Source organism: Carassius gibelio, chromosome A10 (assembly GCF_023724105.1).
Source record: "Carassius gibelio isolate Cgi1373 ecotype wild population from Czech Republic chromosome A10, carGib1.2-hapl.c, whole genome shotgun sequence".
Taxonomy (NCBI): Eukaryota; Metazoa; Chordata; class Actinopteri; order Cypriniformes; family Cyprinidae; genus Carassius; species Carassius gibelio.
This window is the reverse complement of record NC_068380.1, coordinates 16,861,788-16,887,073: the sequence shown is the minus strand read 5'-3', so window position 1 is coordinate 16,887,073 and position 25,286 is coordinate 16,861,788. Positions and strand designations below refer to the sequence as shown.

General features: G+C 36.5%; 1 protein-coding gene across 2 annotated transcripts in view; it reads right to left on the bottom strand.

The window, feature by feature from the left end:
- Positions 1–25,286, bottom strand: part of LOC128021397 (integrin alpha-1-like) — a 44,382-nt gene that overhangs the window by 1,256 nt on the left and 17,840 nt on the right. For both annotated transcript variants that reach the window (XM_052608527.1, XM_052608528.1), the window contains 26 exons: positions 23,946–24,037; positions 20,127–20,241; positions 19,440–19,561; positions 18,655–18,803; positions 18,072–18,222; positions 17,761–17,935; positions 17,316–17,389; positions 16,252–16,396; positions 15,361–15,503; positions 14,478–14,621; positions 11,716–11,976; positions 9,555–9,685; positions 8,802–8,965; positions 8,584–8,720; positions 6,735–6,845; positions 4,662–4,738; positions 4,169–4,295; positions 3,950–4,030; positions 3,778–3,854; positions 3,254–3,337; positions 2,866–2,974; positions 2,478–2,591; positions 2,301–2,405; positions 2,100–2,210; positions 1,915–2,010; positions 2–115 (listed from right to left, as the gene is read on the bottom strand). In XM_052608527.1, coding sequence (XP_052464487.1) covers positions 2–115; positions 1,915–2,010; positions 2,100–2,210; positions 2,301–2,405; positions 2,478–2,591; positions 2,866–2,974; positions 3,254–3,337; positions 3,778–3,854; positions 3,950–4,030; positions 4,169–4,295; positions 4,662–4,738; positions 6,735–6,845; positions 8,584–8,720; positions 8,802–8,965; positions 9,555–9,685; positions 11,716–11,976; positions 14,478–14,621; positions 15,361–15,503; positions 16,252–16,396; positions 17,316–17,389; positions 17,761–17,935; positions 18,072–18,222; positions 18,655–18,803; positions 19,440–19,561; positions 20,127–20,241; positions 23,946–24,037 — 3,209 coding nt within the window. The remainder of the gene's footprint in view (position 1; positions 116–1,914; positions 2,011–2,099; positions 2,211–2,300; positions 2,406–2,477; positions 2,592–2,865; positions 2,975–3,253; positions 3,338–3,777; positions 3,855–3,949; positions 4,031–4,168; positions 4,296–4,661; positions 4,739–6,734; positions 6,846–8,583; positions 8,721–8,801; positions 8,966–9,554; positions 9,686–11,715; positions 11,977–14,477; positions 14,622–15,360; positions 15,504–16,251; positions 16,397–17,315; positions 17,390–17,760; positions 17,936–18,071; positions 18,223–18,654; positions 18,804–19,439; positions 19,562–20,126; positions 20,242–23,945; positions 24,038–25,286) is intronic.

The following is a 25,286-nucleotide window of genomic DNA, read 5'->3' as shown; positions in this document are numbered from 1 at the left end:
CCTTCCATAAGGCGAAGATAACAAGTGCCAGTATTAAAAGTCCTATAAGAATACTAAGGATAATTATCCATAGTGGGATTCCACTTCGCACGTCTTTGGTGACTTGAATCTTCACCTGCAGTAAAGATGTAACACTAGTCAGGATTTCAAAGCTAAAATGGCGTTCAAGTGCTAATTTAAAAGTGCTCCAAGAGATTTAAACCATTCTGTTAACTTGGTGGTCTGTTCACACCAAGAACGTTAACTATAATGATAACGATATAGTTTTAAAGTCCATACTACAACTATACAATGAAGGCAATATAGTTGGAATCACTCTAAAAAAATGTGGGTTTTTTTCAGTTGATGAAAGACAAAATCATTGACAGTCAATCAGAATCCATCCTGCTTTAAAGAGCTTGAGGCAGACATCACAACTGTAGCACATGCTTATAATAAAATGAATGCTATCATTTGTTAGTGTGGACACTAATATAGTTATTATCTAGTTATCTAGATAACACGGTTATGGTGTCAATGGCCCTTTAGTCAGTAACCACTCAGTGGCAAGAAAAAATGTTCTCCTTTAAAAAAAATGGTGTACAACCTGACAAAATGCATATAAATTGTAACTATTATTTTTATTTTCATATAAATTGTAACTATTATTTTTATTTTCATTATAGATGTCTTATCAGGGCCTTATTTGTTTTAGAAACTCTTAGAAGTCACAGTAACAAATGAAGTAGCAATAGTTATTTTCTTCCGTATTGTAACACACATCTGATTGAAAAAGATTATTAAAAAAAGAAAAGGATGTTGGGGGGACTTGGTTTAGTCCATCAGTTGTTGATTGGATCCAGGCAAATCTGAATGTAAGCTTTTAATCAATCATGAGGGTTTAAGTAACAAAGTCTGGCATACGTCACCAATGGGAATTCTGATGTTTCACTGGAAGTTATGACATGTTTATTTAAAATGAATAATAAAAAAGATCCTACACATGGATGAATTGTTCATAATAGGATCAATAACATGCATTTAGAAAATACACAGTGTGAATTATAATTTCCACTAGAATAGTATGAAATAAAGTATTATTTAGATATGCAAGAAATGTTTTTTTTTTTTTACAAAAAGCTGACTCGCATTGTTCACTTCAAGGAACTGACTCACAGAGCTACACATCAGTAGTTCCTGTTTTCATAACCCAAGCTGTTCTCATGACTTTCTATGTATTACTCATTTTGTTAACTTTCTACTTTAGTTCTTTATAACTTGTGTTTCAGTTCAGTTTGTTCTCATCACTTTATGATTTGGTTTGTGTCTGTGTTTTCTCCTGTGCATGAGTGTTTTGTTTTCATTAAATGTGCTGCTTGCAATAAATACTAAAATAAAAAAAATTCTATTTAGATTACTTTTGCCAACGTTCACTTAAAATAAATAATTAAAAACAGGAAATCTGATGTACATTATAATCCTAAAATGCCTAAATTCATTTGTTAGTTTTTAGTGTTTTATTTTTAGTTATCAGCCAACATGAAAATGACAATTCAGTTCTAACATCACTGCGTCCCTCCTGTTTTTCTCTGCTTGTTGCCTACAGCTCAGAATAATCAGGGGTTACCCATCAATAGCAAAAGGTTTGTTAGTGTAAATATACATGAATATAGTGTAGTCACGACATATTTTTAGGATGATTCCAGATGGATTATTCACAACACATACAGTACAGGTCAAGTAACTGGCTTGTACTAGGGACATTTTACGTGTGAAATGAAAAACAATTCCTCACAGCACTTTTATAGTACATATAGACTCAACCTGATGCAAATCGAATTTAATCTTAATGGTCAACAAAGTGTATTTAAGGCTGTCCGAAATGCTGCTCATATTGATATCAGTGCAGAATCCAGGGCTGGTTTGATTTCATACCTCTCTGATCTTGATGTTATCATTTAACACAAACAGGTCCGGGTTCTTGCTCTCCAGCTTGGCGTCAACAGTCATGTGAATGTTGGAAAATTCTCCCTATAGATGAATTATTACTATTACTACAGAATCCCGACAGATGACATGCAGCAGAACTGTGAAAGCAGATGAGAAGATGAAGTGTGTACTTTGATGAAGGTGGGTCGCCACAATCTGAAAGTGGTGTTGATGTGCTTGATGTCTCCAGGTGGGATGAAGCAGCTAAACGACATGCAGTGATCTTCATTTTCTTTGCAACTCTGAAAGAGAGAGAGAGAAAAAAATTATAAGATAAACACTTACCATCAGATATCCATTTCACATTCACTCAAGAGAAAAGCAATGCTTACCAAAAGATATACACTCAAGGTCTCTTTTTTAGGATTCACCGGATAAGGCTTGTCAGGCTTGATGCCTAAAGGGTTAATCACTTCACTAGTATTACAGCTGATGTCCTATAAGAATGAAATTAGGTACTTGAGATATTTCTGAGCCAGTCACGTACTGTGAGAAATCGAACCACCTACCGCTGTGTGGGTGACATCTGTCAAGTACAGCAGAACGTTTTTGACAGCTGTTTGATATGGGAACATTATCGTGAGGAGCAGTGGAGGACTTGGCATTTCAGGATCTCTCTCAAGCTGTTGAATGCAAAGGGATATCAATCAGAAATGGATCAATACATCAATACAGCATTCACATACAAATCTGGATCATAGCCACACCAACTGACAATCTGGCAGATCCATTTGGCTTCAAGATGACTGGTCGGCCACACAGTATCTTAGTTGAGCCATTTTTACCATTTTAACTACTGTAACCCAGACATAGTTCTCCTTTTAAGTTCCTATTTTTTTTCACATGATGCGCTGAAAGAAGTGATTCAACCACCAGGTTGACGTTTTAAAGTCTTACCGTGTAGCTGATTTTCACCTCGTCCCCGATCACACTAGTGTGGTTAAAAACACTGGGTATCTTCTCCTTCTCTTTTAATACGATGTGGTCCCCCTTCATGTACTTGATTCTAAAATAAAAGCATGATTTGATACTCTGTCCAGTGCTCCTGGTGTATATACAATTTGAACATAATATCATATTTAAGAAAAATTTACTATACAAATGGTGCCAATTACTTTATATTTGTTAAATCTAGAGTGAGTTTTAGATATATTACAGAATGAAATGGCTATGATGTCAAATTCAGTAAAACAAACTGAATAAATCTCATCTGTAAATCTTGTTGCAGTTCATCTCAGCCGCTTGTTTTGGCAATGGTGATTGGTTGGTTTAAAAAGCCACTTACGAAGAGAATCTCAGGTTGACTTCATGCTTCACAGGGATGACGATACTCACAAAGTTGTCTTTCAAATCTTTGTCCTCACTATCACTGCAGTCAAAATTTGAAATATATATCAAAATACTGTACCCTTATTTTATGGAAGCTCGTTTCCACCACAAAATAAAAGTGAAAAAGATAATTGCAATTGTAACTTTTTTTCCCCAAAATTGTGAGTTTACATCTTGCAATTACATTCTCACAATTCAGAAGTGCATGATATAAACTCAGAATTCTAACTTTTGTCTCAGAAAAACTCCTAAATAACAAGATATAAAGTCTTAATTGCATGATATGAAGTTGCATTTGAAAGAAAATACTCTTTTTTCCCCTCAGTTGTGAAAAAAAAGTCAGAATTGCAAAATAAAAAAGTCCTTTTCTTTAAAAAAAAATATATATTTCATTTAGAGGCAGAAACCATTCTTTATTTGATTGAGTCAAACAGTAAAAAGTGGATTAAATTAGTAAGTAGTCATGGACATAATTCTTACCTAGTTGCAGTAACATTTATCACAATGTCCTTACGAATATGAGAGGGATTGGGCTCAAACTGGATTTTGAAACTTTCCTGTTTGATAAAAAAAATGCATACAGAATGAGATACAGTATAATAATGCACATTATTTAAATTATGTTAATTTAGCAGCAAGTGGCAAATCTCACCTTTTTATTGGTTTTAAGGAAAGGATATCCAACTGCACATACTATTTTGGTAAAATTAGTTTCACAGTCCTTATCTTTGGGCTGCAAAAAAGTGATAACAGATATGATTTTTTTTTTTCATTGTAAATATATTTGTAGATATATTTAAATGACATCAGCTTTCACTGATTTGTTCCATCAAAACGTTTTTATTGCCACATTACAGATGACAAATCCTACCTCAACTTTTACATAGTTGAGATTTTCTGTGTGGCTCAATATAACCTTGGTATTGTAAGCACTGTCTCCGCTGTTGTGGATGTCGATGTTGACATAAAACTTCTCCTGGCTGTTTTTTATAAGAAGACTACAGAAATACAGAAGTAAGAGAAAGACAAAGTCAGTTTTCATCTAGTGCCCTAGGTCGCTTCTGTTATCTTGGCTTAATGTCTTTCAGGCAAATCTAAGGCTGATCATTTTGACAGAACAACTTGTGCTGAACCTAATGGAATATTTATTCTCTTAGAAGGCAACAGAAGGGGGCGGCAGACAACAGAAATGACAAAACATACATGGGCATAAACAAGGAAACATTTACCATATGAATCATACAACCACTAACACGTCATAATTATCTGAATTGTCATTTTACATATATATAAAATCAAAGAAATAAGCAGAAAGAGAAATATGACGATTTAACTGATCTCATATTAAAAACTACTAATAATACCTTGAGATGTTGGTAGTGGCTTTAAGGTGTAGATTAGCAACACACTTCTCGTCATTCCCGCAGTCCACTAATGCAATCTACATCAAAGAAAATACATAAAAATGTTAGAAAGGAAGATTTATTCTGACATATACTTGAATGGTCATAAAACAAACTTCAAAAGCATCGTCATCCCTCCAAGCTTGCCAAACATTGTTTGCCAAAAAATGTTGGTCTGAAACATTCTCCTGCCTGCTGTACAGTATCAGATTTAGCTTCGTACCCTTTCCCAACAATGCCATTTAATTGCAGTTTCCCACAGATATTTGTGTCAGGATTTGTTTTCATTCCTGATTGCTTTTACTAAGGAGAACATAAGAACAACAGAACTTCAGGGAGCAACAGAGACGAACAATACTCAGTGATGTCTCCAGGAAAATATGCTCTTCCTCCCAATAACCTTATCTTGTGAGTTTGCAAAGCTGTCTGCTTGGGTATCTTTGTGTGTGTGTGGGGGGGGGGGGGGGGCATGTTTTTGTGACATATCAGGACACAACTTTGTATAATGACATGGGTATGACACAGGTATTACAAGGAGAGGGTGACTTATGAGGACATAACCCATGTCCCCATTTTTCAAAACACTTATAAATCATACAGAATGAGGTTGTTTTGAGAAAATAAAAATGCACATAGTTTCCTGTGAGGGTTAGGGTTAGGGTTGGTGAAGGGCGATAGAATATACAGTTTCTACATTATAAAAACCATTACGCCTATGGGATGTCACAAAAACAAACCTGTGTGAGTGTGTGTACCTACTTAACCATATTTTGGGATATATATATATATATATAGGGTTAGGGTTAGGCTAATCACTTTTTGTTAGGTACACCTGTTTAATTTCTTGGTAACACAAATTGCTAATCAGCCAATCACATGGCAGCAACTCAAAGCATTTAGGGATCTAGATGAGGTGAAGACAACTTTCTGAAGTTAAAACCAAGCATCAGAATGGGGAAGAAAGTGGATTTAAGTGACGTGGAATGGTTGTTGGTGCCAGACGGGCTGGTATGAGTATTTCAAAAACAGCTCAATGGTCTGAAAATGCCTTGTTGATGTCAGAGGTCAGAGGAGAATGGGCAGACTGGTAAGAGATTATAGAAAGGCAACAGTAAATTGTTACAACCAAGGAATGCAGAATACCATCTCTGAACGCACAACACATCGAACCCTGAAGCAGATGGGCTACAGTAGCAGAAGACTACACCTGGTGCCGCTCCTGTTAGCTAAGAACAGGAAACAGAGGCTACAATTCACACAGGCTCACCAAAAATTGGACAATTGAATATTGGAGATGAGTCTCAATTTCTGCTGCGACATTCAGGTGGTGGGGTCAGAATTTGGTGTAAAGAACATGAAAGCATGGATCCATCCTGCCTTGTCTCAACAGTTCAGGCTGCTGGTGGTGTAATGGTGTGGGGGATATTTTATTGGCACAATTTTGACCCTTTAGAACCAACTGAGCATAGTTTAAATGCCACAGCCGACCTGAGTATTGTTGCTGACCATATCCATCCCTTTACTATACAATGTTCCCATCTTCCGCTTGTTTCTCCCAGCAGGATAATGCATCATGTCACAAAGCTCAAATCATCTCAGGCTGGTTCCTTGAACACCTTGTTGAATCTATGCCACAAAGACTTGAGGCAGTTATGAAGGCAAAAGGGGGTCCAACCCAGTACTAGCAGGGTGTACTTAATAAAGTGGCAGTGAGTGTGTGTATATTATACATTACAGCTAAATTGCTAAATACGTTTAAAAAAAAAAAAGGATCTAATGTTCAAGTAATCAAATCTTACAATTACATTGAAACAATTAAATTGAAAACTGCGTGTGAGAGAGCAGTTCAACACTGAGAAAGTCAGAGTACTTGTAAAATTAGAGAGACTTCATTAGCCTTAGTTACAGCTGCCACCCACCCACATTCCCTCCTTCTTTAATGAGTGTTATTACTGCAGCGGTTACTGGAGCAGTGAACATTACACCCTGTGACCCACTCCGGCTCTGACAAAAGAAGAGAGAGTGAGATCTTACAGTCTTGTTGAGTGACGTTGGTAATTCCCCGTCTAGGACTGGACCCGAGTCTTCATCCACTAGACCGAATTCCAGCGTGACCATAATGGGGTCTCTGAAATCCAGCTTATCCTGTGGGGGATAATAAAGGATGTTGCAAAAAATTGTTCAGCTTAACGTCTGTCTAGCAACTCATAAACGGACTGAAAAGCTACAGAAATGGAATTAGATTCATTCTGTTGCTAGCAGCCTCTATTATATCATTGGCTTGTATGATTGAAGTCATATTTCATATTGATCATGCAGTACTGCAGCTGTCCATCACTGACACAAGAGGGTGTCACTTCTTTCAGAATGTTCAGTTTGCTCATGGACAGCATACTTCCTCTAGATATCAGAGCAAGTATGCAGCGAAGCAGGACGTGTTGCAGTCTCTCGATGGAGGCTGGGTGGATTTTCCTGGCCTCGGGCCTTTGATCAGAGAAGCTCTGGCTTTTATTAAACTTAAGTCCTGTGGTTTCAAATGCTTAGTTCTATGCTCTTTATCTACAGAGAGATGTTAAACGTAACATAATCTAGATCAGCCGCAAGAAAGATAGACAGTTAATGGTTTCGGAGAAGAGGAGGGACGGGTTTTCTAAGCAGCTCGTCTGGAGAGAATGCACAGTCTCCATACAAGCTACCACTGTACATTTAGAGATTTGGCAGACACTTTTATCCGAAGCAACATATAGTGTTTGCACTAACAGATTTTAAAAAAATATATTTAATGTAATCCTAATCACTATGTTCAGAAAGTTTTTACAATTTTTAACTATGTCTCGTCATAAAAGGTCAAATCATCTGATACTTTAAGAGACTTATTGCCCTGAGATATTTTTTTAACATTTAGTTTTTTCCCTGCACCACACATCAACATTTATATTCAAACTTATATTTAAACAAAACTGCTTCAAGAAACAATAATAATAATGAAATATTATGCCAAACTGCTTAACAGGATTATTATCGTTAACAAAAACTAAAACCATGACCAAAAAAAAAATCTATATTTGAAATGAAAAAAACATGAAATGAAATAAAATTAAATATAAAAAATAAATTAAATATTAAAAATGTATTTTATTTCAGCTAGATGCCAGGACAAAATTTTCAGTTAGTTTAAATTAAATTATTAATATGAAAACTAATCATATAAAAACTAAAATGTAAATATAATAATTATATTACAAATGTAAATAAATATTATAAATGAAAACAAAAAACTAAAACTATACAGACATTTAAAAAAACTAATAAAAAGATAAAAAGGACAAAAAGTTAACAAAATTATTAAAATAAAAACGTTTAAAGTAACATCATATTCCAAATATTAATTAAAACTATAATAGTATATCATTATATAATATATTAGACACAAAAATAAATATACTACTTCTTAAAATTAAATTTTAAAGAAATTCATCCATTTAATCTTCATTATAATATCAGGACGATCTTAGCAACCTGAAAAATATAAAAATGAAAAAAATATTCAAAAAGATTTAGTAATTGTATATATTAGTATACTTTTTAATGAATGAACAACTAATAAAGCTAGAAACATCATAATTCTGGAAAAGTATTTGTGATTATTGCCATGTTAATTTGTCAGAAAAAAGGAGCAACATCCTGTTTTTTGTTACTCTAAAAAGGAGTTTGATACAGGAAAAGCTACACTATTAGATTACTGTCATGCTACTGAAAACTGTAGTACTTCTTCTTTCTGTATACACATATGCACACAAACACCATATACTGAACATAAAAAAGCTAAAAATGGCAGAGGTTTGTGGGTTTCTCTTGCGTATGAGAAGACTGATTTACTTGCCGACGTGTAGAAGGTGTGCTCTCTGCAAAGCTCGTGCGCAATTGACTCGTTCTTTTGCACTCTCCTGTTGTCCGTTTGGTTAAACCGTCCTCTTGCAATCGCTCTCAGTGAGTCCAGCGTTAAACTGTACCTGATGACTGCAGGAAAACACTGTTAGAAAAATCAGATATCATAAGATTTGACTGACAAAACATAAAGAAAGTGCATCAGTGACTCACCAGTTTCAATCTTTGTGTCTTTGTCAGACTTGATTCGGTATTTGAAGCACACTATGGTCTTCACACATACTGTGGTCCTCCCTTGAACCTGACAGGTCTGTTGCAGATTGATCTTGCTAGGGTCGAAGGTCATGTTGGCAAGAAGCTCTGCAACATCCCGAGACCTGGATTAAATAAATTCAACGAGATGTTTACTTGAACAGAGCTGCATATGGAGGATTAATAGGTGTCTCGTTTCATTCTGTGCAACAACAGCTGAATCATAGATCATTCAGTCCAACTAAACACTTTAGATAGTCTCCAAAAATACAATATGTGGTCAATTACAGGCAAATTGAGAGCTCCTAAAAGGCTGGGTGATGCAGTTTGGGGAGTGATACTCCATGTTTTTGCTCTACAGTCACAGGGTTTCAGTGTTTAGGGGTCAATTTGTGAACGTTCTGGAATCTGTGATTTCTAAGAAAGGAAATGCTGACAAGAGTTTCTTTGGTGAATGGAGGCACTCTCACACAGAAATGGGTCGTAGCATAAGGGACATAACCCCTGACGGACAAGCCTCTGCGATGTGGGACGTTTAGGCTTGGGTCCAAATTTGAGACAGCTGCTACGGGTGGGAACGAGGAAGCTGGAGGTCCAGAGGGTAGTGGGTTCAAGTTACAGACCAATGATTTATTTTAGCCCCAGAGATTAGAGGGAATTTAAAATGTTCTACTACGGGATAGAAAAAGAGGAATACATTCAATGAAAGCTCACCAGAAAAGCGCGGCTCCTCCTATTCCTCCGATAGTGACATCAATGATGCCATCATCATTCAAATCCATGATACCGTGAATTGATTGGCCGAAGAACTTCATACTCTCTCCATCTCCTCCAGCAGCAATGCGCTAAACATAGACATAAACAGATCATATAAACATGGCTAATTCCTGTAGGCGCTTAGAGCAGGGTCTTAAATTGGGGAGCAACACTGGAGGAGGTCCAATCATTTATTGTTCGATGCGTGGAAATTTAAATGTGCTTTAAAGGGGGGGGGGGGGGAATGCTCGTTTTCACTCAATATCCTGTTAATCTTGAGTACCTATAGAGTAGTACTGCATCCTTCGTATCTTCAAAAAGTCTTTAGTTTTATTATATTCATAAGAGAAAGAAAGTCTGTACCGATTTTTCCCAGAAAACACAACCCGCTGGAGGCGTGACGTGTGGGCGGAGCTAAAGAATCACGAGCGCGAGTAGGCTTTTGTATTGAGAGCGTCTGGAAGCTGTGACATTACCGTGAGGAAAAAACATCATCCAAAACAAACCATGGCTAACAGTCAGATTCAGCCGTTTATTTATGATCCAGAATCAGATCCAGAGGCTGAAATTGAACAAGAGCAGCATCAGCAACGACGTCTCTATGTGGTATGTATTGAAACTGTATATATTTGCTTAGTGGTTTTGGAAAATGACTAAGTTCCACTTTGTCGCCTTTTTTTTTTTTTTTTAAGCTGTACATGTGGAAAGTGCAGTTTGATGACAACATCGCATGTTGTTTATTTGATGTGCTTACGCGCCAATAGCTAAGTTAACAACACAGAGATATTTTGAAGCAGTTTTACTCACCGCCTGCGGTTCCAACACACGATCGTGATACTTTTTCGTTGGGACTGCATTATCCTTAAGAAATAAACGTTGTGCAAAATCCAGCGTCAAACTGGGCCTTGTTTGTAAAACATGAATCTTCGAAATGCAGGGAACAAACACAAACACTTGCACAACTCCGTTGATGCTCTGTAAAAATAAACCCCATCCACTGGTCCCTTAATGCTGTTTTTTCTTTGGTAATCTGTGCAGGGTTGTCTTGCCCTGGCAACCAAAAACACACTTCTTTTGTGGCATTTCGCGACGCTCTCGCTCTGATCAGTGAACGTCTGTTGTGCTCTCAGTGCTCTGCTATACGGGAGCGCGCGCTCTTCCGGCAGACGTGCCCTCAGGACCCATATAAGGAAATTCCGCTCCATCTAACGTCACACAGAGCCATACTCGAAAAAAACTTTCCGAAACTTGTGACAAACCGGAAGGAGTATTTTTGGATCAGAAATACTCCTTCAAACATACAACTTAATTTTTGAAACTTTGTCCATGTTTAGCATGGGAATCCAACTCTTTAACAGTGTAAAAAACTCAGTATGCATGAAATAGCATTTCACCCCCCCTTTAAGTAAAATGCAACTCAGTTTACTAATATGTACATAATCAATACTTAATTATATGAGTAAAACAGAAATGCAATATTTAATTAATAAAGCTTATAATAACATATTAAATATTGCATTATATGCATTAACCAAGAATACAACATTATTGCAGTTTATATAAATAAAATTAGCATGCATATTAATAGCATATTGGCTGTTTGTTAGTGCTTATAAAGCACATATTAATGCCTTATTCTGCATGACCATATTTTAGATCCTTTAATCTTAGCATATACCTAAACTTAACAACTTCCTTACTATTAATAACCAGCAAATTATGAGTTTATTGAGGTAAAATCATAGTTTATAGTTAGTTAATAGTGAGAAACTACAGTGTGACTACTGTTATTATTATTAGAAACATTTATATTAATATAAAATTAAACATCAAGTCCAGATAAAGTTAAATAGATTTAAACTTTATTCAAATATATAGGCTCATGCATCCCTGTGATGCTATATAGGACATATGTCATAAATGCATGAACAAGTATATGTATATATTTTAATGGCTTGCAGTGTAAGTATCACAAATACACTGTAAGCACTGAATACGTGAATATATTAGTGTTTGAATGTAAAAATGCAACTGTTTTAGACAGGGATCCTTTCTACCCACCATCTTGGTCTCAAACATTCTGAAGACCATTTGATGCTATGCTTAGAAGATTCTTTACCTGTACATACTTCTCCTTTATTGATTTCTGAGAGCCGTGGTAAATATACACTGCCCCTCTGTGGTCGTTCTCTAGAGGTGATCCGATCACTATGTCGTTGAACCCGTCCAGGTTGAGGTCGGGGACGGCAGCGATGGCGGTGCCGAAGCGTGCGCCGCAGGGCTCGTTCTTACTGACGCTCTTACAGTTGCTCTGGGAGTGAGCCGTACAGCAGGTCTGATTCACCGGCTTCAGCGTCATCTCATGTTCAAACAGTCCGCTCTGAGAGGAACAATCAGACACATGATGTAAATGCCTGAGACTGAAGATCTCACGGTGGCCTACAGCCTAGTGGTTGAAGATATGGGTAAAAAAAAATGCCAGTTCCAATCCTGCCAATCAATAGCTATGTTTCCATCCAAAGTTCTGAATTTAACTCATGCAGAAAATTTGTATATTGAATAGAACATTTGCCAGTAAGCACTGTTTCCATTCCATGTGTCCTGGGAAACCGGCTGAAAGTATTAATTAAAAAGAAATGAAATTTGCTGCTACCGGGGAAGACTGTGGCTCTTATTTCCTACATAAAAAATGACTTGCGCCTCAAGAGCACGCAGAAGAAATTCAATAACAAACTCGAAGCGAATTCTGCACAGGGAACTTCACTTCACTGTAACTTCACGCCAAACTACCAATTGCACCAATTTCAGTTGAAATGAGTGGATTTTCTACAATATTTTGCAGAGTTGCTCCATGGAATTGGGTGAGAATTTACAAAGCCCCTATTAAATTACCTTTTATGCAGTGTGTAACACAGTTCTGTGAAAACGTGAATTAAAACATCCTGCAAAGATTTAAATCTGAAAGTGCACCGTGTATAAAGTTATTGTCTCTCAAAAGAAAGAGTCGACTCTGAATCAATGAAACGAGTCGTTTTTAAAACAAATCCCAAGTCGTTTCATGGTGATGTCAACATGAAACATTAGCATATTACCCACACACTTGTTGATCTTTTCGCATTGGTCTGAATGAAAATGCAAATTCATTCTTTGCCACTAGTTCCGGCTTTTAGAGTGGTAAAAATAACGCTTTCCTTGGTAACGCTGTACACAAAGCAGCACTGTGCTCACAGTTGGGGAAGTTGTGGCCTAATGGTTAGAGGTTTGATTCCTAACCCTAAGATTGTGGGTTCGAGTCTCGGGCCAGCAATACCGCGACTGAAGTGCCCTTGAGCAAGACACTGAACCCCTGGGTGCTGCGGCTGCCCACTTCTCTGTGTGTGTTCACTTTGGATGGGTTAATGCAGAGCATGAATTCTGAGTATGGATACACCATACTTGGCTGTATGTCATGTCACTTTTTTTTTCAAATGCTGCTTTATCAGGCATCACAGGAATAATGAAATAAAATCTAGACCAATTGGACCAATCACTGCAGATTAAAGTCACGCAAAGCAGAGGTTTAGAAAAATGAATCACTGAGGGAATTGTTTGGGAGTCGTTGGGCAAGTAAGGTAAAAAATCTTCATAATAGAATTCATATTATAAGACAATGGAAGTGCTTTTTGATCTTGCATGCATGCCCAGCTGTTGTTGGGACTCCCAAAACCAAAATTTTATCATTGTTGGTTAGATTTCCTGAACATTGGTTAGACCTTCTTGGCAAACACTGTAAGAAGGTCAGAGGTTTGAGAGGTTTTAAGAGTTCAATTTATGCCCAAAGATTGAAAGGAGTCTCAATGTTAAGCAGTGCTCATTTTGACAGCAAATATTGATTTAGTCATTTAACTTAAATGCCATTTACTTTTATCCATATTTTAGTCATCTGAATTGTTTTAGTTTTAGTTTAGTTTTAGTCGACTAAATATCTTAAGATTTTATTTTATTCTGTTGACGTTCACTTAAGACTTAATTGATTGTGTTTACGTGAATACTTATCAAAATGGACAATTCGAAATAATTTTGTGAGTATTTCCGTTCATGTGACGTGAAAGTGAGTATCAAACTGAGTTTTGTTTAGTGTCGTCATGCTTTTTAAATTTATCCACGTCTGCTCTTCTCTAACTCCCAGATATTGACATTTGGAACTTTTTTTATGGGACGTGCAGCAAGTGAATGCTAGCTTATGTCCCGCCGGATAGATCAGTAGGCTGTTACAGTCATCCCTCACTAAACATAGTCTCATTTTTATTCGTTTGACGAAAATTGCAATTTCAATTCGATTTTGTCATTCAAAATTAGTTTTTATTTCGTTATCGTCGGTGAAATTGGCGAAATTGGCGAAAATTATGACGAAATTATTTGTCAATGAAATTTAAACTGATGTTAAATTATTTTAATTGAAAACTGTGGAGATAAAACATGAACAATATGTGCAATCAAAACAGTGCTGCCTTGTAAACACAAGTGCTTCACTTAGAAACACTGACCACTGCAAAACTAGCTAAAAACAGATGGAAATTGCTCCATTTAAGCCACTATTTGGAAGCTGTTGAGAGCAGGTGCTCCACAGAGGCTGGTATTTTGCTGGAGATTTTACAGTTTCATTAGATTCCCATTCCCATGATGCCAAGCTCTACCCGGGCTCTCATTCCAGCCCTTCTCCTGTTCTGGGAGCACTTATCTCAGGCTGATCACCAACACAACACACACTCCCCGAGGACAGATCCAGATTTACTGCTCCCACATGCTCTCTGCGTGGAATGGAGCTACTACACTCTCCTTCACGTGTTTTCAGTATGTGGAATGAAGCATATCACACACAGATTAAAGACACATACACACCTCGTTGAGTTTGTAGACGTAGACTTGACCTTGTTCATTCCTCTCTGGACCCATATACATGGGAGCTCCTACCAGAAGGATGTCAGTGTAACTGTCACGGTCGATGTCATGCGTCTGGAGAACACTGCCGAAATAGGAGCCGATCTAACAAGAACATGACACACTTAATAAATACTACTGAGAATAAAACTGCAACGGAAACATGCAAAAATCCCTAGATAAAACATATTATTCACTTTTATGCATGTATTATTTCTTTATACATTAAAGTAGTATTGCTTTTAATGTACATTGTTTAAAAAAAAACATTTAAATTAAAAAAAATTTAATCGCAGTAATGTAAATCTTAAAAAATGTATGGCAATAAAAAAAAAAAACTCAACAGTTAAAATTACATTAATAATGTTACAGTGACAATTTGGGGAGGAAATATGCTTACTTTAAAAACTAATAATGTGTGTTGTGTTACAGTATATATGTCACAATAAAAAATATGTTCCTAAAAATATATTTTATATACATTATAGAATATAATGTCTAAGTATAACTTAAGTTATATATATATATATATATATATATATATATATATATATATATATATATATATACTTAATTTTAAATAATAATTTATAAAACATTATAAAATATTTATATAAAATGTATTATTATTATATATTTTGTATGTATATAATGTTTTATTTATAGAATTAATTTTTTTCTTTTGAATTTGATGTGATCTGAACATGTTTCAAAATTCATACATATTCATTTATAAAAATGTAATTCTTTATGTAATTTCTATAGTTTCTTTTGATTTTGGGGTAAAATATGGTCTGTTTATGTCAGATCCTCCCAAAAGTTTGAGGTTGTGATTTGAAGGTACCTGCTCTCCTTCCAGCGTCTGTGTTATGGTGACATTTTCTCCATCGAAGCGGTAAACCGTGACCCGCCCGCTGTGGTTAAACCGTGGTGCTCCTGTGATGTACAGCACCCCGTGGGGTGTGTGCGCTGACTGCACGTCATAACCTGCAAACAAAAAACCACACTGCAACCTTTACTATCACAAAACTAACCCAACCTCACAGCCATTTACAGCAGTCTGCACGCTTAATACAAAACAGCTGGGGCCCAAATCATAAACTGTTTCATTACCGCATACACAGACATTGTTGGGAACAAAGCTAAAATAAACCAGCTTGACTGATTATAAATCTTTTTCCTCAAATCAGCATTTACAAAACACTGCTTCCGTGCAGCTTGTTATCAAAACACGTTTATCAGGCAGAGTCGTTTCAACTTACTGCTTTTGTTTCATTCCGGAGCGACGTCCTTAAAAGGGAATGTGCGGACAGTGTGAGCGTTTGCACTTGGTGTGTGAGTGTTTGTGGGACAGCAGGAGATCATGACAATGTGTTTAGACTACTAGCACCATACTGTCCTCTATTTTAAGCTTCCATGTCTCTACGAGGAGAATCATAATGAAATAAAATTCCTGATATGTATAAACAACATTTTTATTGTTGATTATTTGGTTGTAATCATTTAAGGCCTTGGCTTATTGCCATTCTAGTTTTCTAGGCCTTAACTAGTCATGAAGTTAGAAGAATAGCTAGTTACTAAAGCTGTTAGTGACAAAAACCAAAGCATTTGTTGCCATGGATGGGACGCAAACTTGTTCTGTGGTGCTCATTTCAAATATTATTTATTTTATTCACTCTTACTAATAATAAAAGTGGCCCAAAAGAAGATGTTACATGCCATTCATAGTCCTCACCCAGGTATCCTGTCATCCCTTCGTATCTCTGCACCGCAGGGTCGTGGAAGCTGTTTTTTTTAGGAACGACAAACTCTTGCCCAGACTGCATCACTACCGTCCCGTTCCAGTCAAAAGCACCCACGGCTCCCAGCATCACACCTGCCTGTCAGAAAAATATACATTATATTATATATATTACAATTACAAGCATATTTGAGCTCCAAATACCATATGTGAGGTGCTATACTGCATGTTTGTGATGAAGTGGATACCCTGTATATGGATTTCTTTAATGATTTTATGATGAGCTCTGATGTGTCTAAGTTTTGGTAGAATCTAAATTAGCTCCATGTATTGAGCACATTAGTTTCAAGATTTAATGTGCGTCCTATATAATCATGGCATTTCACAAAATCACAAAAATGTGCATAAATATACATGGGGAGAAACATGGCTAATGAGGCACTTATAATGGAAGTGAATGGAAGTTAAAATACAGATTCAATAGCATAGCTACAGACAATATGGTTATTAATATGATTTCACTGTGAGAAAAATCAATTTCTGTATTATGTCCTATTTTACTCTGCAGTGCCTAACAACTAAAACTGTTAAAATTTTAACTGCTCTGCATCTCACACAAGTTTTAACGGAAGAATGAATGTGTGAAAGAGAAGAAGTGTGAAAGTTCTCCAGAAACTGGCTTCATTTACTTCCATAAGTGTCTCAGCCCAAACTCCATTTGTGAATGTGAATGTGAAAATGACCTACATTAAAATGTTTTTAAAAACAATTAATTTTTTCTGTTCACATTTTACGACTAAGGCTCTATGTGTTTGCAGACAACCCAGCGATGCGTTACAATTTTTGCTTGAGAAGTAACACTGCATGCAGTCTGTCAAACTGAGAAAGGATGTGACTGACAGACTCACAGCACTTCCTTCTGTGATTCATAACCAAACACTCAACGTTTTCATATTTCCTCTGCAGTGACATATGACACGCCAGCAGCAGGATGTCAGAATAAGATCAATCAGGCATGTCAGAATCTGATCTGATCTACTGTATACTACAAAACTTACTTTAGACGTGTGAGCGCTGAATCCCGACTGAGACATTTCCATCTCAAACGAGGAGGTGTGGTTCTCAGATGTGGCTGTTAGACAGAGGCCAGTTTTACATTTTTGACACAGATTTCATGAAAAATGCTCAACAGTAAACATTTTAAAATGATTCACATATCTGCAGTAAGATATAGTTATAACTGTTGTATTTTTGGATGAAACTGGGAGAGTGCTGTTTGTGAAAATGCATCGATGTAATGCTACATTTCTCCAAATCTGTTGGATGAGTAAATTGTCAGTCAATTCTCTTTTTTTGGGTGAAGCACTTCCTTTAATGTCAGTCTACAGATTTTTTTCGCCTGATTTATTGTCTGCCATATAAAAATCTTATATCTAACTGTGCGTTTAATGCTTAAGGTTAGGGATTTGAAATTTTGTTGTTGTACTATTTTAGGTACGTTACCCTCTAAGGCAAAGATCTTGCTTCCTAAGGCATCCACGATGGTCACTAATGCTCTTTCATCCGACACATTGAAGAAATGATCACTTTTGGGCTCGCTAGCAATGGATTCAATTTCTTTAATAAACTTCTTTAATTCGTTGATGCTTTTATTCTGTCGATTATAATCACCAAGGACCTACAAAAGACAAATTATACATGCCACGTTAAAAATGAACAGCAATCTATATTGCCAACAGGAACCATTGAATCCATGCACCACAGGATTTATGTTATTATTATTTTTTTTATCATAAATGGATGAATATACTTACAGCAACAGCGAACCGCTCAATCCCATCTTTTTCACACTCATCGGTGACATGTTTCAAATTGTAGTGGTCATGTGACTCTCCATCTGTCACGATCACCATGACTTTCTTGACCCCTGGCCTTGCTCCTCGCTCCACTGTAAAGGCCTCTTTCCTTCAGAAAACAAAGAACATCAGGTCAGCAGATTCTGTGCAAATTCTCTGATTTTTCACCAGTGAAAATGCTTTTAATTATTATAATTTTATAGAGTTGTTTTCATTACAAATTATGGTTGCACTTTATTTTACAGTATGTGCACTAACATGTACTTATTTATCTAAGAAAGTTCTGGTAATACAAGGTAACTACATGGGGTAGGGTTAGGTTTAGGGGTAGATTTAGGGTTAGTAACTAGTTATTACATAGTTATTGTAATTAATATAATAAGTACATAGTATGTACATGAGGAACAGGACTGTAAAATAAAGTGCTACCCATATAATAATGAAAGTGAAAAGTGACATGACATACAGCTACGTAAGCTACGTAAGATTTTAAGCTTACTTTCAAATTTCCAATAAAATTGTGAGACTTGTTTTTGGGTACCTTGCTGTATCAATGCCGAGAGCTGTCATGGTTTTGTGGCCGGTTTTTTGAGGTATTTTAGCAGCTTTCTCAAGAAGGTCTTTTGTGTTAGTGAACTGGCTGAGGTTGAAGGTGTGGCTGACGTCGTCTCCGTAAGACACAATGCCCACCTGGAGAAGCAAAAGCCCAAACAAAAACTCACACATAAAGCTCAGGCGGTAGTTTGGGTGGCCCTCAGACACACCGTTGTCTCTCTCTGCTAAATGTCTCTGTCTGTGCTGACTCAAAAGTGAAGTCATTCTCTCAAAAAAGCTCTGTGAACATTTATTTAACTATGGAATATGTGGTCTTCCCCCAGCTAAACCTTCTGGAGCCACATTTTCCAACAGCGTGCTCAAGAAAGCCTTTATTTCCTTCAAACCACCTAGCAGCTTCTCACTGGAAAGTCTTTATGTAATACTCCTTGTAAGGATGTTAGTATAAGCTGATTAACTGCGACTAACTGCACACAACTTTGACAAAACCAATTACTTTGTATACAATTAAGAAAACAGTTTTAAATCCAATCACTAAAAACCCCTATGTAAAGGGTTATTTCACCATTATCAGTGTTTTTGTAGTATCATTGAGACACTTATCTTTTTTGGGCCAACTATTCCTTTCAGAAATCAGCTTTTGTTAAATATCCAATGATGCAGCAAGTGGATATTTTATTTTTAACTGATGTCATTTCTAAAGTGTTTCAAGACAAACGACATGGTTGCTCTCCAGAGCACTAAAATAATAATAAAAACAAAAAATCTCACCCGGGCTGGTCCAATTTCAATGCTCTGGAGAAATTTGACCAGGAACTCTGTGATGTGTTCCCAGGGGTAGATGCTGTTGGATCCGTCCAACACTATGACAATGTCCATATCCTGCTTGCACTCTGAAACAAGCAAATAAACTATTCTATAGCTAGAAATTCCTAAAAGGAAGCTGAATGCCAACAGCCACTTGAAGGTTTACACAGGAAATAAATTGCATAGCTGACTGAAACTCTGCACACTTAAAAATGTTATGAAACATATTGAGCCACGAAATTGGAAGTGACTCTGACCTCGCTGTGACACAGAAAAGCAGTGATTAATCACAGCTGGTGTTGTTTCTCCAGACACTTTTGTATATGGAAGAAATTGTGCTTTAAAATTATATGACCTTTCATTAGAAACTGAAACAAATATAGTCTGTACATCTGTTTATACCGTGGTAAACAAAGGGTGTAGTCATGAAATAATGAATGTAGCATCAGACTTTCCTGTGCTGGTTGTTGCTATGAAACATCATACAGTATGTATGTGTGTGTTTATGATGAGTCACTGGTTCCAGGTTGTGTTTGGAGATGTCAGCCGTCCTAAAACTGTCCTAACTTGGACATGTGGCACAGGGGGACGGGCTGTTGTTTACACGGCTGGAATGTGCTAATGTACACTCACAACACGTGTGTGTCGTACCTCGTACAGTCGGAGCGATGGAGTTGAGGACTTTGAAGGAGGAGCTGACATTTGAGCAGATCCCAGTGATGTACTGCTGCTTTCCACAGATGTAGCCGTACTGAGGACCACAGGCCTGTCCAGAGGGAATCAGAGAGAGGGACCGGGACACTGAGTATCGGACATGACATGAATGAAACTTTATGGTTCCTCACAGAAAAATAGCCTAGCATTTTGTCTTATATTTTCATGATTTGGCTGGACAGCCATATATATATATATATATATTTACACTACCCTTCAAAAATGTTTGATCACTAGAGGTTTCTTTTAAGCCTCATCAAGGTTTTTTTTGACTAAAATACACAAAACTAAAAATACAGTAAAACAGCAATATTGTGAAATATTATAGCAATTTAAAAGAATTGTTTTCAATTTTAATATACTATAAAATGTCATTTATTCCTGTGATGCAATGCTGAACTTTCAGCATCATTACTCCAGTCTTCAGCGTCAAATCATTCTAATATGCTGATTTATTATCAATGTTAAAATTGTTTTTTTTTTTTTTCAGGAATCTTTTAAGCGTACAAAGTCTAAAAGAACAGCATTTACTTAAAACGATGCTGAAATTTCAGTTTTGCATCACAGGAATAAATTGCATTTTAAAATATATTCAAATATTACAGAGCCACTCACATGACACGCAGGAAAAAAATATAAGGCTAAATCGTGTGCACGATTTACTAATTCGTTCCCTCAATGTACTAAAACATGCACACGATTACTAGAGTTGGGTCCGAGTCCACCTTTGTCGAGTACGAGTCAAGACCAAGTCCTCAAACATCGAGTCCAAGTCCGAGTCCGAGTCCAAAAGGGGCCGAGTTGGACTCAAGTCCGAGTTCTTAAAGGCAGAGTCCGAGTCGAGTCCGTCCGAGTCCAGAAAGTAATTGAATTAAAAAAGATTATAAATTGGTATTGTACATTTTTACATTCTATTAATATTTTAACCTTTCAACCCATTAAACCAATGGCAATATAAAAATTTAATAAAAAAATACCAGTTACATCTAGTCATTGCCATTGAACATTTTTATTTTATGTCAACAGAACTAGTTTCCTATCAAAAAAGTTTTCAAAGGTTTTATTGTATTACAAGTGCATGAAAATAGAAATGAACCTGTTTTATTATTGTATCACACTATATTGTCCTCCAGTTAAAGCTGACATTTCAGTTATTTAATGCCTCTCCCCCACATTTGACAGAGGTAAAGTGCAGCCAATGAGGAGATCCTTAATGATGACATTATGAATTTCTTGTTGTCTTGGAGAACTTGCATCATAAAGTTGCATTGCTTGTTTGGTCAGTTCTGGTCTTGCAAATCCTGCAATGCTGAGCTGTGCAGCATCTGTTGGTTGCTGCTGCTGTCTTTGGTAGTCGGTTGCATCGGTTTTCGGATCACCAGTACACTGAACCGAAAAATTTCTTTCGGAGGCGTCCAATTTGAGAACCGATGAACTGATGATACTGCGCATGCGTGTAATTTTTCAAGTATTTTGTTAAACATCGGAAAGTGTGATAAAACTATAAAAAAAAATTATATATATATCTATATCTATATCTATATCTATATATATATATATACACGTTTTTTTTTTTTAAGATAGGGGCTACATGTTTCTAATCTGTATATTGTAGATTATGTATGGGCCAAAGGGGTTTTCAGGGAAGTTGGACAATAATTAAGACTCTAAAGACTCCATGTGTAATATGAATAAGGGATGATTTATGAAATATCTGTACTGTATTTATAGTTAATGATGACAGATTCACAAACTGAGTTTGTAGTAAACAGAACATGAACACGAGTAGAGCAGCTGATGATACTGAACTGCAGCATGTGCCGGAGTCCTGACATTTTATCCTACCCTGTCAGATTTTCCTACCCGGGTTTTGAGCGATTCTCGTTCTCGAGTCAAGAACCGGTTGTATCAGTTTTCAGATCATCAGTAAACTGAACCGAAAACCGTTTCTCGTCCGATTCGAGATTCAGCATGAAGAATGACTCACAGCGCGTCTGAACCGAACTGATTCTTTTGGTGATTGATTCTGAACTGATTTTGTGCTAATGTAATGAGTGCGGGTAAACCGAGGGCTTGAATGAAGGGCAATCTGACGAACCGTAAATTCATTTAATAACAAATAAATCAAAATGGATTATGTATCCGGTGAACTGTTTTTTTTTCAACCGGTTTATTGAATCAAACCGTCCGAAAGAACCGGTTCGCGGAAAAGAATCGAACTTCCCATCACTAATCCACATTGATATCCAGTGAGTGGTGCGTGTGTTTCGTCTACAAGCGTGAGACTTCTGCCTGCCGGTGTGGTGCAGTAAAATGACAGAAGGGGATACATTCATTAATTTATCATTTCAATTTTATGCTGGTTTTATTTTTACACATGACGTGGACTCGACTGTACTCGGAATATTTTCAGAGTCCAAAATGTTCAAGTCCGTGTCAAGTCCGAGTACAAATTCACCCGAGTCCGTGACAAGTCCGAGTTCATTCAAAATTGGACTCGAGTCCGGACTCGAGTCCGAGTCCAAGTTCGAGTACCCCAACTCTAACGATTACTATAGCGTTCCGTCGATTTATAAATTGTGAGCACGATTTACTAATTCGTTCCCTCATTGTACCAAAACATGCACACGATTACTATAGCGTTCCCTTGATTTATAAATTGTGTGCATGATTTACTAATTAGTTCCCTCAATTTGCTAAATCATGCTCACGGTTTAACAAATCAAGTGAACGCCATAGTAAATCGAGGGAACGCAATAGTAATCGTGTGCATGTTTTAGTAAATTGAGGGAGCTAATTAATAAATCGTGCACACAATTTATTTATTTTTTCTTGCATGTCATGTGCGGGGCTCCATAAAATATAAACCACTTATTTTAAGTTGTAATGAAATTTCATAATATCACTGTTTTCATAATATCACTGTCGCAGCATTTTTCATCAAATAAATGAAGCCTTGATGAGCGTAAGAAATTTTCTTTAAAGACATAAGAACATCATACCGCAACCAAACTTTTCTTGTGGAGTGACTCTTTTATATAATAGTTGCTTTTCCTCCCACAAATAATTATTTAAATTGTAATTTTTATGTAGAACAATTTCCATTTCAGTCCTTTGCAGCTTATGGTAGCTAGAACTGCAACAGTTGGAAACAATGTGTCACAAAACTTAATACTACATGGGAGTGTTTTGGTGTGACATGCTGAACTCCATATTGTTTTCATTACCTTGTTTTAAACTGGTTACATGAAATATTTGTATTTTTAAAATATCATCTGTCACACTGCAGGTCCATTTAAATAAACAAGCGAAATGAAAAAAAGTGATAAAAAGTAGTAAAAATGTCCTAATGGAATTGTATGATGATTTGGACTCAGCTCTAATGGGATCAAACAAGAACCTACTGAAAAACTGAAATTCCTGTTTATCCATTACTTCTTTTTTTCCCTCAGAAAGTCACTTCAACCAGTCGGATTATATTTGATTCATAAAGGAGTGTACTGGAAAAGATGTGTGTTCATGATCTGCAATCACAGATTGCTGGCAGTTTGTTCAGTCATAAAATAAAACCATTAAGCAGAATAGTGCCAGCATGTCATGGCTGTTCTATAATTATAAACGTGAACTGGAAAAACCAAATGTTTCCACAAACCTTTTTTAATGTGATGATTTAAAACGTCTGTGATCAGACACTATTAATTAACAGTGGCTAAAGTAACAGAAGACATATAAAGGTCTCCAGAAGATGTTCCCTACCAGAAAGCCACTGCCGTCTGGGTTGACCACCAGCGTCGTCCCCATAGTCATGTTTTCCTTCACTTCATTTATGTTGGGAATTGTTGTGTTTTCTGTTAGAAAAATAGACAGATACGCACTCATAGTGAACATCCTATGGAAAGAATATCTGAACAAAAACTCCCCTGCATTTTCCCATGCAGAACTAATGCTTTTACTCAAACACAGACCCTTGAGATTGTCTTTCTATATTAAATTTTAAAAACAAAAGGCATTGCTGGAGTCTTTCATGCATGTTTTTAATAAAGAAAAAAAAAACAGTTTTGCAGTGCTTTTGTCTCTTCCTGCAATAAAACTATAAAAGTGAACGCAAGGTCTGTTTTATGCTGATTTGAAGTAACGCTGCACTTTGGCCCCACTACCGCCACCTGTGTCTGAAATGTAACGTTGAGGGTTGTTTTCATGTATTTCTTTTCTGCATTGATGAATCTGATGATTTTAGCTAAACAGGCTGAATTCAGGCTCATTGGCAGAGTATATATATATATATATATATATATATATATATATATATGAAAAATGTTGTCTGAACAAGTAGGTAGCATATCTGCCACCATTAGTAACTAGCCAGAGATTACTTTCTAAACTTTAAGAATGCATGACATTTACAAAACCAAATTTACCAAAAAATGTATAAATCGCTCCAAATATAAAGAAATGAATGGTGGTAATGGTAATGGCTCTTACTAGCTCAATAATGCAATTTGTACATTTTTACTCCCCAAAACAGTACTTGCTTGTTTTTTTTTTCAACTGTATTGAACTGCTAGAATTGTGTCATTCCTCATTTGTAAGTAGCTTCAGATAAAAGCATTTGCTAAATAAATGTACTAAATGTAAATATAATGTAAATGACCCATGAGTCAAGGTCAAAGTCTCTCTGGCCAGTATCAGCATGAACTCTCAGGCTTTTGCTACTCTTGTGTTCTCAGAATAACACCTCTAGAAAGTGTTCACAGATGTTTCTGCCGTGGGGTTGTCTCTGTGCACGTTTTACAGACAACCAGGTGGTGTTAAAGAGGTCATGAACTGGGAAAACCCTATTCTGTGTAGACAGAATAGCCAATTATAATGGGTTCTGTTGTCTATAGTCTAGTAACGCTGTTTGCGTCTGGTGTTAACACAGAATAAAATCAGCAGTGAAATTCTGTTTGTTTGTTTGCTACAGATTCATTTTTAAACAAGACAGTATGATGCAGGCTTTTCAGAGAGACTGAAAGTAAGCGTTTATGCAGCACTGAGTCTGACTAGAATGGATCCAACAGTAATGTCGTGACACAGAAGTGTGAGTAAATGTGCTTT